Source organism: Oncorhynchus nerka, linkage group LG3 (genome assembly GCF_034236695.1).
Source record: "Oncorhynchus nerka isolate Pitt River linkage group LG3, Oner_Uvic_2.0, whole genome shotgun sequence".
In the NCBI taxonomy this organism is placed as follows: Eukaryota; Metazoa; Chordata; class Actinopteri; order Salmoniformes; family Salmonidae; genus Oncorhynchus; species Oncorhynchus nerka.
The window spans coordinates 9,795,574-9,814,470 of record NC_088398.1 but is presented as its reverse complement, the minus strand read 5'-3'; the positions used below and the strand labels follow the sequence as shown (position 1 = coordinate 9,814,470).

At 42.6% G+C, this 18,897-nt stretch overlaps 1 protein-coding gene across 1 annotated transcript; it reads left to right on the top strand.

The window, feature by feature from the left end:
* The first annotated feature begins 10,085 nt into the window (after positions 1-10,085).
* Positions 10,086-15,765, top strand: LOC115101699 (uncharacterized). The gene is made up of 8 exons (XM_029621169.2): positions 10,086-10,194; positions 10,453-10,513; positions 10,615-10,992; positions 11,095-11,142; positions 11,282-11,320; positions 14,668-14,770; positions 15,155-15,236; positions 15,434-15,765. Exons 1-8 carry the CDS (start codon positions 10,129-10,131, stop codon positions 15,506-15,508), a joined length of 852 nt encoding a protein of 283 aa, XP_029477029.1. The 5' UTR covers positions 10,086-10,128; the 3' UTR covers positions 15,509-15,765.
* The last annotated feature ends 3,132 nt before the right edge of the window (positions 15,766-18,897 follow it).

Here is an 18,897-nt window from a genome sequence, read left to right as displayed (position 1 = left end):
GCGATCGCTTACTCCAATAAAAAAACCTTCGCTTGAAAAACTAGAAAAAAAGTGGCAATAGTACTGTTTGTCCATTTTGAGATGCCGAAGCCAGTACTTCCTCAATAAATCAGGATTCATTTAAGATAAAATTAATGACAGATTTCTTGAGTTGGAGGTTTTTCCAGAGGAGATCTTAATCGTGCAATATTGCATCTGACTAGAATGTTTGGTGCAGTATTTCTCAAGTGAACAAAATGTGCATGAGGACGAGTCATCTCTCGTTGAATGACAACGGGCACTTCATTGAAGAATCCCTACTGGTGACCAATCTCCGACAAGGGGGTGTAGACTCTGGCTACCGACTTACTATTTGATCACCACAAAGTAGAGAATTCATCTGTGAGCTAATTTCATTGGCGCTCTGTCTCTGTACAGAGACTGAAGTTGATAATGAACTAAAGCCACTCACAAGTAGTAGGGTAGGTCTCGGTCTGTCCGAGGCACGTCCTTGTCGATGATTCGGATGGCCTCTTGGAGCTCCTCCAGATCAAAGGTCACCCGCTCAAAGAACACCTGGGTTCAGGGGTCAGAGAAACAAAGATATTAGTGATCAGATGGACTATGTCATCATCTCAGACTTCAGTCTGTAACATACTGTAGACTGTAAAGGTCTGTAACAAGACATGTCAACCTCTGAGAGTGTGACCAGCTGTTAAGAGATTGTAAAATATAATATATATAATATTAAGTGATGCGATGACAGAGTGGATTATATTGACATGTCCATGACTAAAACACACAGTTTGTAACCTAACACCCATATCCTGGTGCAATATAAACTGACAACATTTCAAACAGATCCAAGCTAAATTACTGTAGTACATTTTCAATGCATAGCACTTCTGTTGAACATATTAACTATGAATAAGTGAAAGGTCAATAGAGAACCTTTATGGTAATTTTGATCTCTTATACACTCAAAAATGTAAAGAGGGAGAAGCAGTTAAACCATATACTTTGCAGGGGTTTTGAGTGTACTTTTTGAGGCTGGTGGTTTACCTGGTCCTGTAGCTCCAGGAAGGACAGCCTCTCCCTGACCTCATCACTCTGGTTCTGAGCCTGCAGCTGGACCCTGTCCTGCCTCACATTGTAGTACCGCACCGCTGCCACCAACTCAGCTAGAAACACACACAGGGAGGGAGGAAGAGAATGGGAGGCAGGTGAGTGTGAGTGAAGGAAGCAACTTTACAGGAGGAAACCAGGGAGAATTTACTAAATTGGTTGAGCTCAGATTCCAGCATAAAGTTGATGAGTCTAGAATGAGGTGCTGAACAACAATAGATAGCAAGAGAGCGAGAAAGAGAGAGTATAAGTTGATCTACATCCGGGCCCTACCATCGGTGCCATTTATACGCAGTCGGACGGCGGCAGGAAAAAGCTGCTGCCACTTCCTCTTCATGGAGTGGTAGCGGACGTTGAGCTGCTCCTGCAGTAGGGGGCTCTCCAGAGAGGTGGAGCTGCAGGGGTACATCCCAAACAGGAAACGCCACACCTAGCCACGCCCTGAAGGGGACATACCACCTAGACACATACAGCACAGGTTGAGTCCAGATACTTTACAATGGCTTCTTTCCTCCTGTGTGTTACTTTTCCTCACTGATGGGAAACAACTGGACAGGTGAGAGATGCAATGACATGTCCACTTGGTGTTCTGGACTGGTAGGTCTCTCTTTAGCTTTTCAACAGAATCGACTCAGGTTATAATGGTGAGACAAGGACTTTTGCATAATTTCACTGGAATGTGAAGACAAGAACTAAAATATAAAAGATAAGCTATTGGCTCAATTGGCCTCTGACTAGAGATATATATATATATATTTAACCTTTATTTAACTAGGCAAGTCAGTTAAGAACAAATTCTAATTTACAATGACAGCCTACACCGGCCAAACCCTAACAACGCTGGGCCAATTGTGCGCTGCCCTATGGAACTTCCAAACACGGACGGTTGTGATACAGCCTGGAATCGAACAGCGTCTGTAGTGACGCCTCTAGCACTGAGATGCAGTGCCTTAGACCTCTACGCGGGAGATAAAGTGGCTAATTTATTCCTTCTAGCTAATTTATCCCTAAACAAACTAGGCTTTTCAAGGAATGAGTGGCTTAAAATGGTTAGTGTGCAAAACAAGTCTTGATCCCCAGCGTGGAGACCTTTAGCCCCCTTCTTAGGGCTCTGACAGTGATCATTATATAATGTTTTTCCACCATAGTCAATGCAGCTAATGATATCGCACCAGAGGAGAGAAGGAATGTGCATCGATGAAAGGGGGGGGGGGGTTTCCCCATGTTCCTGGTTACATTTTCTGATAAACCCAGTCACAGTAGTAACCCCTCTGTAGTAGTATACCATGTACCTAGCTCACAGAGCTCTACCTTGCGTGCAATGGAAGACTCATGACTCATGATTTTCAGCACAATGAAGCCCTAGGGGTTCCTAAGTCAGTGGGGGTTCATTGTTTACAGTCAACACTATGCACCCTGAGTCCTACATCTTGGTCATATACTGTAGCCGTTTCCCCTAACCACTGGTACATGGTCAGATATTTTGTCATCCCTAAATGGTTAAGGTTATGATTGGTAGTTGGATCATCTGATCCTAGATCTGATGTTAAGGTCCATTTCACCTTGAAAACATGCAAGTGAAGGCCCTGAGTGTACCGGTGACTGTACACACTGATGCAGATAGAAGCTAGAAAGTATACTGCTATTCACCCATTCAGCTCAGGATCAGCTGTGTGTGGACTGTTGATGTCATACCCACAAACCATGATTGATGGATTTCATGTGAATAATGATTTTTCCTCCTTCTGAACATAATCTGTGAGATCACACCAACGTCTTGACTGGTAAATGTAAAACCAAACCATTGTCTGTTTCTAAAAGTCATTTTGGGAGTCTTTGCTTGAGGGGTCTCAGTGAGGTTTGATTACATGGCTTTCTAGAGAATGGTTGAACTGTAGTGCAGTCAGCTAGCTCCCCAGGAAAAGATCACTTGACTTGTAGATAGTGATAAAGCAATACCAAATATGGGAAACCCAGCACTGGGAAACAATTTAACTTGACTTAATTTAAACTTTATGATAGGCTCTCCCTTCTACGTCCATAACGCCAGGTAACCCGAGAGGTGTCGTGGAAGGAGCAGGAGCGTTTACCAATGGTACTTGGTACAACTGCTGGTTGCCAAACTCCGCCGTGACATGATTGGCAGGTGAACTTCTTTCCGTTGTTCCATTATTGCCCTTTGTTTTAATAAAGGGAGTCCCACATACCTCGAGTTCTTTGGCGGTACTTTCACGACTGGGAATATCGAGTGCAGGTGAGTGCGGTAGCCCGTTCTCCTGTAGAGTGTCCATGATGTATATTCTCACTAACGACACGAAGTGTAAAACACAAACATTCCTCCCCGTGAAACCGGTTTGAGTGCCCGCTACATTTGTTTGTTGCAAAATAAAAAGTTGCGTTTTACGTTCCTTTCACTTTTATGTTTATGCTGCACTCCGATTTTAAATGGAATATGCTTCAATACACACAGGAGTTAGGACATTTTCCAGTTCAGGCAGGAATCCATGATGTGTAAGACTTCTATGCTCTGCCCACTTAAACCTTACGTCCAAAGATCTTACTGTGAGTCAGTCATATGACTGAACCTTACTGTTTTGTGTGTGAGGCCTACATTCGGGTTTTTATGTAGGGTTGAAAGCCGCAATTCTTCCGCTACATGAGCATTTTAACGCTTACCTTGTGGTTTTTACGAGATAACTATTTCTACTGTATAGGGCTAGGCTACACATGGTCAATCTGGCATAAGCGTTTGAAAGTGAAACGCCTTCATTCATATTCTTGGCATTTTATGATGGACTAGGCCTACAGCTAACTAGTCTAAACTGCTCTTTTATCACCCTACACCCAAATATTTACATTTCCTCCCACACTATGAATGGAAGTGGTCTGTGAAATTCAAATTCAGTGCAATACTAAAAGTACAAACTAAATCAAAATCAAATCAAATGTATTTATATAGCCCTTCGTACATCAGCTGATATCTCAAAGTGCTGTACAGAAACCCAGCCTAAAACCCCAAACAGCAAGCAATGCAGGTGTAGAAGCACGGTGGCTAGGAAAAACTCCCTAGAAAGGAGTTCTAATTAATGACTAACATAATGACCATACAATATGTTGGGCTTTTTTCCATTAATAAATTGATTAACTACTTAACTTTTTTTTTTATTTAACCTTTAAATTGTCCAAATTACATCTTTAAGAACTGATTGTGAGGCCTCCAAGCACTATGATGACCAACAGCTTCACTGCCAGAAAAGCATAAAAATAAAAGAGTTGCATCTCTGAAGTATTCTCCTCTTCTGCACCTTAAGAACAAAATCGTATTGAAAACATTAACTACAAAGGGAAGCACAACTGTCATCTGTATGATAACTTGATACATTTTTGAGCAATACAATATCAAGGGAATAAATGTGATATTTTTTTTAACCTAATATGTGCATTTTCTTTGTTGTGTTACCTGGGATAACTGAGGTAAATATTAACCCATAAGGTGTGTGTGTAGCCTCGCTGAGGAGGAGTCTTGTCCCATTGCCATGGTACTGCTTGTCCTTCCCATTGACGCAGCACTGCAGAGTGCAGAAGTAATAGCCTATGTCATTCAGCTCTAACCAGGTCATCAGGAGGCTTGTATCTGTTGTGTTCAGGTCGTAGGTTTTCTGAAACCTCCCCTTGAATCGGGGCAAGTCACCCATCTCCCTCCACACCTTCCTCTGGCCATGTGTGGCCGTGTTGATGTACCACTCTGCCCTGCAGCCAGTGATCAGCTCCCCGCTGTCCGACAGGACACGGCATCCCATGGAGACTTTCTGGGCCAGTGTGCTGGTCACCACAGGGTCCTGGTCCACCCATACACGACAGAAAGCCTGATGAGGGACTGGACAACAGAATAGACAAATACTTGTGACAAATGTTCTCGTTATGGTATAATTAAGCAATAAGGACCAAGGGGGTGTGGTATATGGCCAATATGCCACGGTTAAGGGCTGTTCTTACGCAGAAGCAACGCGGAGTGCCTGGACACAGCCCCCTTAGCCGTGGTATATTGGCCATATATCACAAACACCTGAGGTGCCTTATTGCTATTATAAACTGGTTACCAACGTAATTAGAGCAGTAAAAATACATGTTTTATCATACCCGTGGTATACGGTCTGATACACCACGGCTGTCAGCCAATCAGCATTCACGGCTTGAACAACCCATTATGTAAATAACTATATTTCTGTCAAGATGATGACTTTCTTTGCCATCAAGACAAAAGAGAGTATACAATAGTGAAACTAGATGCACCTGTTTAGATCTCTCCTATAGTTAACATTGGGGTTTGTGTCTGCCAACTGCACAAAACTCAATTAAAACCCAAACAAGATAAAACCATTACCTTTGAGAAGGATGATCACAATTAGGACAATGTGAAAGGTAGTCATTCCTTACAGCAACCAGAAGAGCCAAATAATTAGCATGTTTTATTATACCTAAAGTCAGATTTTATGGGTTGAATAGTGAAAGAATTTCATACAGACAAGAGATTCAAAGAAGATATTGACTACATTTGTCATTAAAGTCTTACCTTATGCCCCCAAATAGTACCGCAACAACTTTACTTCCTTAAGTTCATTTCCTGTTGCTCTAGCTACACTGTTGAGGTAAAAAAAAAAATATATATATATATATATATATATAGATGAGTCAAACCCACTGTGGTTTCCAATGTAGGTTTGTGTGAGCAAATGTCAGTTGGATGTGGATATCAGAAATATTTAATGTTTAAATCATTGACCTTGCAAAGGCCTAAAGAATAAAAAGTGGTTTTGTTTTTCTACTTTAAAAGTTCCAGAGAGGGGTGAGAGAAAGACAGAGAGGGGTGAGGGAAAGACAGAGAGGGGTGAGAGAAAGACAGAGAGGGGTGAGAGAAAGACAGAGAGGTGAGAGAAAGACAGAGAGGGGTGAGAGAAAGACAGAGAGGGGTGAAAGAAAGACAGAGAGGTGAGAGAAAGACAGGGGTGACAGAGAGGGGTGAGAGAAAGACAGAGAGGGGTGAGAAAGACAGGGGTGACAGAGAGGGGTGAGAGAAAGACAGAGAGGGGTGAGGGAAAGACAGAGAGGGGTGAGAGAAAGACAGAGAGGTGAGAGAAAGACAGGGGTGACAGAGAGGGGTGAGAGAAAGACAGAGAGGGGTGAGAGAAAGACAGAGAGGTGAGAGAAAGACAGGGGTGACAGAGAGGGGTGAGAGAAAGACAGAGGGTGAGAGAAAGACAGAGAAGGGTGAAATATAGAGGGGTGAGAGAAAGACAGAAAGAGGTGAGAGAAAGACAGACAGGGGTGAGCGATAAAGAGGTGAGAGAAAGACAGAGGCGTGAGAGATCGAGACAGGGATGAGAGAAAGGCAGAGAGATTATATGAGAAATGTTTTCTGCGTTCCTGATCATGCATCCGTTACACTCATTCTAATTACCCCACAATCCCCACCCCGTGGCAGCCCCTCTCTAACATGCAATGGAAGCCTCATGACTCTCAGCTTTTCAGCATGACAAAATCTCTTCGACAACCACAGGTTAGAGATGATTGTGTTTACAGTCCAAAACTGTATACCCTGGGTCATATCTCTCTTTCTCATATCTCCCTTACTGATAGAGTGAGAGAGAGAAAAACATCTGGGTCCTTGACAGTTGTGGGAATGTACATTTTTAATTACCCATGGGTTCTGGGATCGAAGCCATAAGTTTCCTGACCGGTAAAATGTTATGTTTTTTAAACGTTCTGAGAACAGACTTGACAATTTAGCCTGTTCTGGGAATGTTCATTTTTAGGGTACAGGGAGGTTCTGAGAACATTTCATCATGGAACCCTGAAAGTTTTCCTGGGACATTTTATTAACATTCTGAGATCAAAAATGATAGGCTATTTGAAGGTAATTAAATAACATTCTGAGAACATGTTTCAATAACACTGTTGGCTTAGTTTGGGTTAACTGTTTTGAACCCATGGAAATTCATTTGTTTAGGCATTTATTATTGTTGTGGCAAGGCATCGGTGAGATTCAAACCTATGATCTTCTGTTTTCTATTCATGGATTAGTCCACTGCGCCAACATGATGTACAAACAGGCCCAATTTAAAAAATGTATTGTGGTGTTTATGGAAAGTTATCTTAATGTTCTGAGAACATGACGTTAAATAGAACCATGAGGAAAACCTGCAGAAAACATGCTGAAGTACTGAAATTCCCACCTAAGAAACATACGGTTCTCAAAACGTAATGTGTCATCTGGGTATCCTGCACCGTTCCCAGAATGTTGTGGGAAGGTTGTGTTCAAAATAACCATAGGACAACCACACTCTCACCAAGCTCTACATTTAACATTTAAGTCATTTAGCAGACGCTCTTATCCAGAGCGACTTACAAATTGGTGCATTCACCTTATGACAACCAGTGGAACAGTAGTGCATCTAAATCTTTTAAGGGGGGTGAGAGGGATTACTTTATCCTATCCTAGGTATTCCTTAAAGAGGTGGGGTTTCAGGTGTCTCCGGGAAGGTGGTGATTGACTCCGCTGTCCTGGCGTCGTGAGGGAGTTTGTTCCACCATTGGGGGCCAGAGCAGCGAACAGTTTTGACTGGGCTGAGCGGGAACTGTACTTCCTCAGTGGTAGGGAGGCGAGCAGGCCAGAGGTGGATGAACACAGTGCCCTTGTTTGGGTGTAGGGCCTGATCAGAGCCTGGAGGTACTGAGGTGCCGTTCCCCTCACAGCTCCGTAGGCAAGCACCATGGTCTTGTAGCGGATGCGAGCTTCAACTGGAAGCCAGTGGAGAGAGCGGAGGAGCGGGGTGACGTGAGAGAACTTGGGAAGGTTGAACACCAGACGGGCTGCGGCGTTCTGGATGAGTTGTAGGGGTTTGATGGCACAGGCAGGGAGCCCAGCCAACAGCGAGTTGCAGTAATCCAGACGGGAGATGACAAGTGCCTGGATTAGGACCTGCGCCGCTTCCTGTGTGAGGCAGGGTCGTACTCTGCGGATGTTGTAGAGCATGAACCTACAGGAACGGGCCACCGCCTTGATGTTAGTTGAGAACGACAGGGTGTTGTCCAGGATCACGCCAAGGTTCTTAGCGCTCTGGGAGGAGGACACAATGGAGTTGTCAACCGTGATGGCGAGATCATGGAACGGGCATTCCTTCCCCCGGGAGGAAGAGCAGCTCCGTCTTGCCGAGGTTCAGCTTGAGGTGGTGATCCGTCATCCACACTGATATGTCTGCCAGACATGCAGAGATGCGATCGCCACCTGGTCATCAGAAGGGGGAAAGGAGAAGATTAATTGTGTGTCGTCTGCATAGCAATGATAGGAGAGACCATGTGAGGTTATGACAGAGCCAAGTGACTTGGTGTATAGCGAGAATAGGAGAGGGCCTAGAACAGAGCCCTGGGGGACACCAGTGGTGAGAGCACGTGGTGTGGAGACGGATTCTCGCCACGCCACCTGGTAGGAGCGACCTGTCAGGTAGGACGCAATCCAAGCGTGGGCCGCGCCGGAGATGCCCAACTCGGAGAGGGTGGAGAGGAGGATCTGATGGTTCACAGTATCGAAGGCAGTCGATAGGTCTAGAAGGATGAGAGCAGAGGAGAGAGAGTTAGCTTTAGCAGTGCGGAGCGCCTCCGTGATACAGAGAAGAGCAGTCTCAGTTGAATGACTAGTCTTGAAACCTGACTGATTTGGATCAAGAAGGTCATTCTGAGAGAGATAGCGGGAGAGCTGGCCAAGGACGGCACGTTCAAGAGTTTTGGAGAGAAAAGAAAGAAGGGATACTGGTCTGTAGTTGTTGACATCGGAGGGATCGAGTGTAGGTTTTTTCAGAAGGGGTGCAACTCTCGCTCTCTTGAAGACGGAAGGGACGTAGCCAGCGGTCAGGGATGAGTTGATGAGCGAGGTGAGGTAAGGGAGAAGGTCTCCGGAAATGGTCTGGAGAAGAGAGGAGGGGATAGGGTCAAGCGGGCAGGTTGTTGGGCGGCCGGCCGTCACAAGACGCGAGATTTCATCTGGAGAGAGAGGGGAGAAAGAGGTCAGAGCACAGGGTAGGGCAGTGTGAGCAGAACCAGCGGCGTCGTTTGACTTAGCAAACGAGGATCGGATGTCGTCGACCTTCTTTTCAAAATGGTTGACGAAGTCATCTGCAGAGAGGGAGGAGGGGGGGGAGGGGGAGGAGGATTCAGGAGGGAGGAGAAGGTTGCAAAGAGCTTCCTAGGGTTAGAGGCAGATGCTTGGAATTTAGAGTGGTAGAAAGTGGCTTTAGCATCAGAGAGAGAAGAGGAAAATGTAGAGAGGAGGGAGTGAAAGGATGTCAGGTCCGCAAGGAGGCGAGTTTTCCTCCATTTCCGCTCGGCTGCCCGGAGCCCTGTTCTGTGAGCTCGCAATGAGTCGTCGAGCCACGGAGGAGTCACAACACATGCAAACTGTTGCTACATGCAATTTTTCAGTGTTCTTGATGCAGTTCCAAGACTTGTTTTCTTCCAGTAGTATCACATATTACGTAGTTAAATCTCAGATCAAGGGTGAGAACCCCTTTTGGACACATCATAGTCCTAGGCTGCCCGGAGCCCTGTTCTAAGAAGGGGCGGCAGGGTAGCCTAGTGGATAGAGCGTTGGACTAGTAACCGAAAGGTTGCCAGATCAAATCCCCATGCTCTCAAGGTCAAATCTGTCATTCTGCCCCTAAACAAGGGTAGTTAACCTACTGTTCCTAGGCTGTCATTGAAAATAATAATTTGTTCTTAACTGACTTGCCTAGTTAAATAAAGGTAAAAGAAGAAACATATGGTTCTCAGAACGTTATGTGCTAGCTGTGTCTCAAGTAATTAGCCAACTTTCAGTTTTCACATTTACACTAAACTTCCTCAATTTTTTTTGTTCAACCATTGTTAAGTAACAGGAAATATACATGCAATACTTTTGACACCACTCTCGTTATAACTGCTTGTCACTCATTTTATTGGAACCAGTTGGCTTTTAAGACGTGTGCCAGTGCCATGGTCACTGCTGGTGTTTTCCTTGGACCTGTAGCCTCATGTTTTGGCACCTCTTTTCACAACACAGTGAGTATCCTCTGTAGATTTGAGTTTTTATTTTGTTATTGCTGTTGTTTTATTTTGTTGTTGCTGAACCAACATTATTTCCCAGTGCTTTACAGTCTGTGCTATGCTTGTTGGTCAGTGGTAATGTTGTATTTGGTTTGACACAATTATGATGGGAGCGCCATCTGACACCAGGTATCTTTAACACAACGTAAACGATATTAGGAATCCGATGCGTCATTAGTTAGAGTTAACTTTCAAATCTCTCTGTTGGACCAGATGAGCCCATTGATGTGGATTGTGATGATGCTCATTTTGTCTCAGGCCTCTGGCACTAGTGGTATGTGATTCATTTTTATGTCAATATGCACTCAGTGTTTTCTTATGCTATGTCTAAACAACATAAACTGAATAATACTTTTGCCGTTAATTCAAACACAGGTGTGGTTTGGAAAGCTGATTACCCGAAAGTTGTTTTTACCAAATTGGGAGAAGATGTGACCATACCATGCAATGTTACCTATCCCCCATCCCAATCTAAAGAGCCTATCCAAGCCTACTGGAAACGCTGGGGAAATACTAAACTAAAAATCAATGATAATGACAAGAATGAATTCCTCTATCACCCCAACAACACATTCGTCATCAAGAGTTTTCAAACCAGGACCAACCTGACAGGAAATATCACACAGGGAAACTGCTCCCTGAAGATCAATATAATTCAACATGGCGACATTGGGCACTCCTACTACTTGAGAATTGCCACTGGAGCCGACAACTTCAGTTTTAATAAAGACCTTGTCTCCATTCAAATATCTGGTAAGCAGTAGAGGATGCAATGTAAAGTGCCTTTGTTCAGTGCAGTGTGTCATTCCTTTGATTTGGAGGAAACTAATCCCTACTGTATTTTTTTCCATTCAGGAACCTCCGGGACTATTTCAACGATACCAAAGGACATGTCAAACACAGGTGAAATACTCAGCTTAGAATTTTCACGTACACACCGAATTTAAAATGTTGCTCTGAATCAGATATTGGTTTACTTTAGAAATGACTAGTGAACCTGACACAGTTGATAACAGCAATAACAATGTATTTGTCTTCTCAGTTGATTCCACAACTACAGTCCCACTAGCCACCACAAAATGTAAGTAGACTCTAGTAGACACTGCTATATCTACAGTGCCTTCAGGAAGTATTCATACCCTTTGACTTATTCCACATGTTGTTGTGTTACAGCCTGAATTAAAAATGGATTCAATATTTTTTTCTCTCTCACCTATTTACACCACAGGAGGTTGGTGGCACCTTAATTTGGGAGGACAGGCTCGTGGTAATGACTGAAGCAGAATTAGTGGAATGGTATCAAAACACATGGTTTCCATGTGTTTGATGCCATTCCATTTACTCCGTTCCAGCCATTATAATATAGCCATCCTCCCCCCAGCAGCCTCCACTGATCTACATAAAATACCCCATAGTGAGAAAGATAAAACATGTTTTTAGAAACTATTGAAAATTAAATAATGAAATAGCTTATTTACGTAAGTATTCACAACCCTGAGTCAATACATGTTATAATCAGCTTTGGCAGTGATTACAGCTGTGAGTCTTCCTGGGTAAGTCTCTAAGAGCTTTGCACACTTGAATTGTACAGTATTTGCACATAGTTTTTTTTAATTCTTCAAGCTCTGCCAAGTTGGTTGTTGATCATTGCTCTTGAAGCTAGGTGGCACTATTTTTATTTTTGGAAAAATAACGTTTCCAAAGTAAACGGCCTATTTCTCAGCACCAGATGCTAGAATATGCATATAAATGACAGCTTAGGATAGAAAACACTCTAAAGTTTCCGAAACTGTAAAAATATTGTCTGTGAGTATAACATAACTGATATTGCAGGTGAAAGCCTGAGAAAAATCCAATCAGGAAGTGACTCTTATTTTGAAAGCTCTGTGTTCCTATGCATCCCCATTGACCATTGAAAGGCATATCAACCAGATTCCTTTTTTCTATGGCTTCCCTAAGGTGTCTACAGCCTTTAGACATAGTTTCAGGCCTTTATTTTGAAGAATGAGCGTGAACGACCACATTACGTAAGTGGTCAGGTGGGGCGCAAAAGAGAGAGGCGGCCATTGTTCCTCCCGGTCCTAGTGAAAAGCCAACTGTCCCGGTTGATATATTATCGAATAGATATTTGAAAAACACCTTGAGGATTGATTATAACAAACGTTTGCCATGTTTCTGTCGATATTATGAATATAATTTGGAATTTTTGTCTGCGTTGTCGTGACCGCTATTTCCGGTGGATTCCTGGGCATAACGCACCAAACTAACGGAGGTATTTGGATATAAAAAAGATCTTTATGGAAAAAAGGAACATATGCTGTCTAACTGGGAGTCTTGTGAGTGAAAACATCCGAAGATCGTCAAAGGTAAACGGTTAATTTGATTGCTTTTCTGATTTTCGTGACCAAGCTTCCTGATGCTAAGTGTACATAATGCTATGTTAGGCTATTGATAAACTTACACAAACGTATGTATTGCTTTCGCTGTAAAGCACCATTTCAAAATCTGAGACGACAGGGTGATTAACAAAAGGCTAAGCTGTGTTTCGCGATATTTCACTTGTGATTTCATGAATATGAATATTTTCTAGTAATATTTTTTTTACTGTTGCGCTATGCTATTCAGCGTTGCTGATGACACATATACTGGATCCGGGATGGGTAGTTCTAAGAGGTTTTTAACAGACATTTTCAAGTCTTGCCATAGATGTTGGTAAGCAACTCCAGTGTAGATTTGGCCTTGTGTTTTAGGTTATTGTCCTGCTGAAAGGTGAATTTGTCTTCCCGTGTCTGTTGGAAAGCAGACTGAACCAGGATTTCTTCTAGGATTTTGCCTGTGCTTATCTCCATTTATTATTATTTATTTTTTTAACTCCATAGTCATTGCTGATGACAAGTATACCCATAACATGATGCATCCACCACCATGCTTGAACGAATGAAGAGTGGTACTCAGTGATGTGTTAGATTTGCCCCAAACATAATGTTTTGTATTCGGGACATAAATGTAACAAAAATAAGAATAATTTGCCAACAGGATGCATGCTTTGGAATATTTTTATTCCGTACATACTTCCTTCTTTTCACTCTGTCAGTTAGGTTAGTATTGTGGAGTAACTAAAATGTTGTTGATCCATCCTGTTTTCTCATATCACAATCATTAAATTCTGTAATTGAAATCACTGTGTGGCCCATACATTTTCTATAGGCTTGAGGTCAGGGTTTTGTGATGTCCACTCCAATACCTTGACTTTGTTGTCCTTAATCCATTTTGCCACAATTTTGGAAGTATGCTTGGGGTCATTGTCCATTTGGAAGACCCATTTGCAACCAAGCTTTAACTTCCGGACTGATGTCTTGAGATGTTGCTTCAAAATATCAACATAATTTTCCATCTTCATGATGCCATCTATTTTGTGAAGTGCACCAGTCCCTCCTGCAGCAAAGCACCCCCACAACATGATGCTGCCACCCCCGTGCTTCATGGTTGGGATGGTGTTCTTCGGCTTGCAAGCCTCCCCCTATTTCTCCAAACATAACAATGATCATTATGGCCAAACAGTTCTATTTTTGTTTCATCAGACCAGAGGACATTTCTCCAAAAAGTACGTTATTTGTCCCAGTGTGCATTTGCAAACCGTAGTCTGGCTTTTTTATGGCAGTTTTGGAGCAGTGGCTTCTTCCTTGCTGAGCTGCCTTTCAGGTTATGTCGATATAGGACTCGTTTTACTGTGGATATAGATACTTTTGCTTTTGTTTCCTCCAGCATCTTCACAAGGTCCTTTGCTGTTGTTCTGGGACTGATTTGCACTTTTCGCACCAAAGTACGTTCATCTCTAGGAGACAGAACGCGTCTTCTTCCTGAGCAGTATGACGGCTGCGTGGTCCCATGGTGTTTATACTTGCGTACTATTGTTTGTACAGATGAATGTGTTACCTTCAGGCGTTTGGTAATTGCTCCCAAGGATGAACCAGGCTTGGAGCTCTACAATTTTCTTTCTGAGGTTTTGACTGATTTCTTTTGATTTTCCCATGATGTCAAGCAAAGTCACTGAGTTTGAAGGTAGGCCTTGAAATACATCCACAGGTACACCTCCAATTGCTCAAATGATGTCAGTTAGCCTATCAGAAGCTTCTAAAGCCATGACATCATTTTCTGGAATTTTCCAAGCTGTTTAAATGCACAGTCAACTTTGTGTGTGTAAACTTCTCACCCATTGGAATTGTGATACAGTGAGTTGTAATTGAAATAATCTGTCTGTAAACAATTGTTGGAAAAATTACTTGTGTCGTGCACAATGTAGATGTCCTGACCAACTTGCCAAAACTATAGTTTGTTAACAAGGAATGTATGGAGTGGTTGAAAAACAAGTTTTAATGACTGCAACCTAAGTGTATTCCTCAGTCCTAATCAGAATGTTTTTCACAGACGCACCATCCACGGCCACATATATTGCCACCACGGTCCCAGTGGTTGCAGTTCTACTGGTTGCTGTATTGGGGATTGTTTGGTTCTTCAAGTACAGGAAAAGGTGGGTCCGGTTGATGGGTGTCCCCAGAGGGATGCACTCCAGCTTGACTGACATTGATCCATTTCTATAGCAACATCTTGTCCTCTGCCTTATATTAGTCACTGCAGATACATTTTAAATACATTTTTCTCACATTCACTAAAATAACTGAATTGATTTAATAGGTCCAGGGGTGTCACTAAGCAAGAGTCTGGATATTATGCTAATTTCACCATGACAACTCCAACGACCAAACCTGAAAGATATGCTTAAAACTATGAAACATCCTTCAGTAAATTGCTAGTTTGACATATTTTGTTTTTTCTTCTGAACATTACTCTAAAATGTGTTCTTTGAGTTGACCTACAGTGTCAGTGAGATACTTGTCTTCCCCTATCTCCACAGAGTCAAGACTACAAAGAAGAAAGATGACACCCAAGTTTCTCCTCCAAAGGTCATTGATGAGCCCGTCTATGGCAACGTCCAGGTACATTACAGCACCCTGAGCAGATCTGTTTTAAAATGACATGACATTGAAGCAACGTGAAATAGACGTTGAGTTGACATCTGTGGCCAGTGGGTACTATATATGTTTACCATGTTGGCCATTTAGTGTTGTGCGCATAGCTTGATGATAGGGAAAGGGTTAACTTCCCTGCCTGATTTCTCCATTTCTCTTTACAGGGTCCAGACGATCCGATGGACAGTATGGATCAAATGGACAGTGTATATGCAAATGTGGATCATGCAAAACAGTGATGAAGCTGAATCTCAGATATCAGCACTGCTTAATAATGCTTGTTGAATGTGTGTGTGTGTGTGTGTTTTTATCTTGATTGTTTTCTTGTCAAAAGGCAGCTTACAGTGTCAGCCCTCATTTCTAGTATCCTGTTTGACTTTCACTTGGTTAAACAATAATATGTGCAGTTTGTTTGTTAAATGTAATATACATAATTCAGCATGTAACTATTTTTTAAAAGACTGGCTTTCAAATAAACATACTTACTGAGATGATATGCTACCGGTTGTTTGATTCAATCTATGTCAAAACATTTCACAAAAGCAGCTCTCACAGTCCTATATTGAAAAGCATTCACAACTAAATGTAACATTTGTGCTGAGTTGGACAGAAACAATATATTGCCTGAATTAAAAAAAAAAAATTAGACAAAGGCTTTCTGGGTAGTCATGAGTGAGTGAAGTCATACACATGAGATTCACTTGTCAAAGTGAATACATTTTTAGAGTTTTGATTGGTAGAGTTTTAAGTTTTATATGTTGCGTATGTGAACAAAAAGTATATAATAAGAAACTTTGCAGACAATAACTGCCACTGTTAGCTTTTTTTCAGAGGGGATGCATATATAGGCCTTGATTTTGGTACTCAAATGCAAAGTCTCGGGGTAAGAGTGGGTGAAACTCTGGCATATTACTGGACATGAACTAAGGAAACACAGAAAAGGTACCCCTGCGTTCTTATTTTTTTGGTTCAAACTCATACATTTTCTTCTGTGTTTGAGAGTGAATGAGAGCTTTTCCAATTGCTTTGGTTTTAGGATTTCATCTCTGGCATCGGTTTTAACACATTCCCTCTCTTTTCTTCCACAGTCACCTGTGATGGAGATCAAACTGCTGTTTCATATTTTGCTGTTATACGTTATCTCCTTAAAACCTCTTAAGGATCGGACTCTTTTTTTCAATTTTTATCTAAAATTACGTACCCAAATCTAACTGCCTGTAGCTCAGGACCTGAAGCAAGGATATGCATATTCTTGATACTGTTTGAAAGGAAACACTTTGAAGTGTGTGGAAATGTACAATTAATGTAGGAGAATATGACATGTTAGATCTGGTAAAAGATAATATTATCATTATTATTATTTATTTTTTCATCATCTTTGAAATGAAGCAAAAGACCAGAATGTATTATTCCAGCTTAGGCACAATTTTGGCCACTAAATGGCAGCAGTGTATGTGCAAAGTTTTAGACTGATCCAATGAACCATTGCATTTATGTTCAAAATGTTGTATCAAGTCTGCCCAAACGTACCTAATTGGTTTATTAATACATTTTCAAGTTCATAACTGTGCACTCTCCTCAAACAATAGCATGGTATTCTGTGCAGTTAGATGAACAAGAATTTAAGCTTTCTGCCCATATCAGATATGTCTGTCCTTGTCACACCCTGATCTTTTCACCTGTCCTTGTGCCTGTCTCCACCCCACTCCAGGTGTCACCCATCTTCCCTGCTATCCCCTGTGTTTTTATACCCGTGTTGTCTGTCTGTCTGTGCCAGTTTGCCTTGTTTGCCAAGTCAACCAGCGTTTTTCTCTGAGCTCCTGTTTTTCCCATTCTGTGTTTTTCTCTCAACCTCATGGTTCTGAACCTTGTCTGTCCTGACTTTGAGCACGCCAGCCTGAACATTCTGCCTGACCCTGACCCCGAGCCTGCCTGCCGCCCTGTACCATTTTGGACACTGACCTGGTTAGGAACTGTTCCCAACCTTCCTTTTGCCTGAACCTTGGACTATAATAAATGTCACAGCTCAAACCATCTGCCTCCCGTGTCTGCATCTGGGTCTTGCCTTGTGTCGTTATAGTCCTGGGAAATGTACTTGTTACCTACAACTTCATGCTAATCACATTAGCGCACGTTAGCTCAACCGCCCGGGGGGGGGTAATTTCCTGATAATATTACAGCAGTCATGTTTGTGCAAGCGGTCTATGTACACTAGGAAGAATTTATTTTAACTCTTGATTGACTTGAGGCAAATGACTGCTCCAGTAATCCATGGGGTCCAGTCTCGGGTCAGCAGACGTCCCATGTATCCTGTACATTCAGGTACCCTCCCACATGGACACACATCACAGACTATGGAGGCTTCTGATAAACCCTCTCCTGGTGGGGGAAGGTCAACTGAATCTACAGGAGAACACCTGGTGGCCCCAGAGTTTGCACCCAGATCCTGGGAGACCTGAACAAGGAAAACTGCATCCTGAGTATTGATAATGGTCAGCGCGATGACGTTTTACCGTTCTGTTTCAGGACTGACATGCCAGAGTACAACCAGTTCTCCTATGTTAGTAACATGGTTTGCATCAATGTGAAAGCTGGGTAGGCCTATGTTAATTTGGTTGAGGACTTTTTGGCTATCTATATCCTGTTGAATTGTTGAACGTGGCTTATTAAATGTGCCTTTCATATATCCATATATCAGTCTTTCCCTCAGGGGAATAGGGTTTGGCATGGGTCCTCAGATCATCAAAAGGTTCTACAGCTGCACCATTGAGAGCATCCTGACTGGTTGCATCACTGCCTGGTATGGCAACAGCTCGGCCTCCGACCGCAAGGCACTACAGAGGGTAGTGCAAACAGCCCAGTACATCACTGGGGCCAAGCTTCCTACCATCCAGGACCTCTATAACAGGCAATGTCAGAGGAAGACCCTAAATATTGTCAAAGCCACCCTAGTCATAGACTGTTCTCTCTGCTACCACACGGCAAGCGGTAGCGGAGCGCCAAGTCTAGGTCCAAGAGGCTTCTAAACAGCTTCTACCCCCAGACCATAAGACCCCTGAACATCTAGTCAAATGGCTACCCAGACTATTCACATTGCTGCCCCCCCTTTCCACACCACTGCCACTCTGCTGTCATCTATGCATAGTCACTTTAATTAACTCTACCTACATGTACATACTACCTCAACTAACCGGTGCCCCAGCACATTGACTCGGCAATGTGTATGTGTATATGTTGTATATGTTGTTATTTTTTACTGCTCCTCTTTAATTACTTGTTACTTTTATCTCTTATTCTTATCCGTATTTTTTAAAACTGCGCATGTGACTAATACAATTTGATTTGATTTGATTTTCTGAAGATCACAGTAATTGGGGAAGTTCCAGAGTTTTCGTAGCTCATTGCAGTTCTGAAGTGGTCTGTAAAAATATGCTGTGTGGCTATAAACAAATGGCCCATATTCTCCCAACAGACCTTCCAGAAAAGTATGCAGATTACTTGGGCTGAACCAACGAAACCACACGTTTGACTTGTCAACCTCTACAGTTTTAGTGGAGGGGGAGTTTGAAGATAAGGACACTTTCCTACACTCCCAGGAATTAGTATGGGGAGGCCTTTCTCACAAAAT

Excerpts from the sequence above, each read along its gene's own strand:
- LOC115101699 (XM_029621169.2), top strand. The coding sequence starts at position 10,129 with ATGGTCACTGCTGGTGTTTTCCTTGGACCTGTAGCCTCATGTTTTGGC. Across the intron at positions 10,195-10,452 it reads GCACCTCTTTTCACAACACA|ATGAGCCCATTGATGTGGAT; the intron begins GTGAGTATCCTC and ends CTGTTGGACCAG. Across the intron at positions 11,143-11,281 it reads AAAGGACATGTCAAACACAG|TTGATTCCACAACTACAGTC; the intron begins GTGAAATACTCA and ends TTGTCTTCTCAG.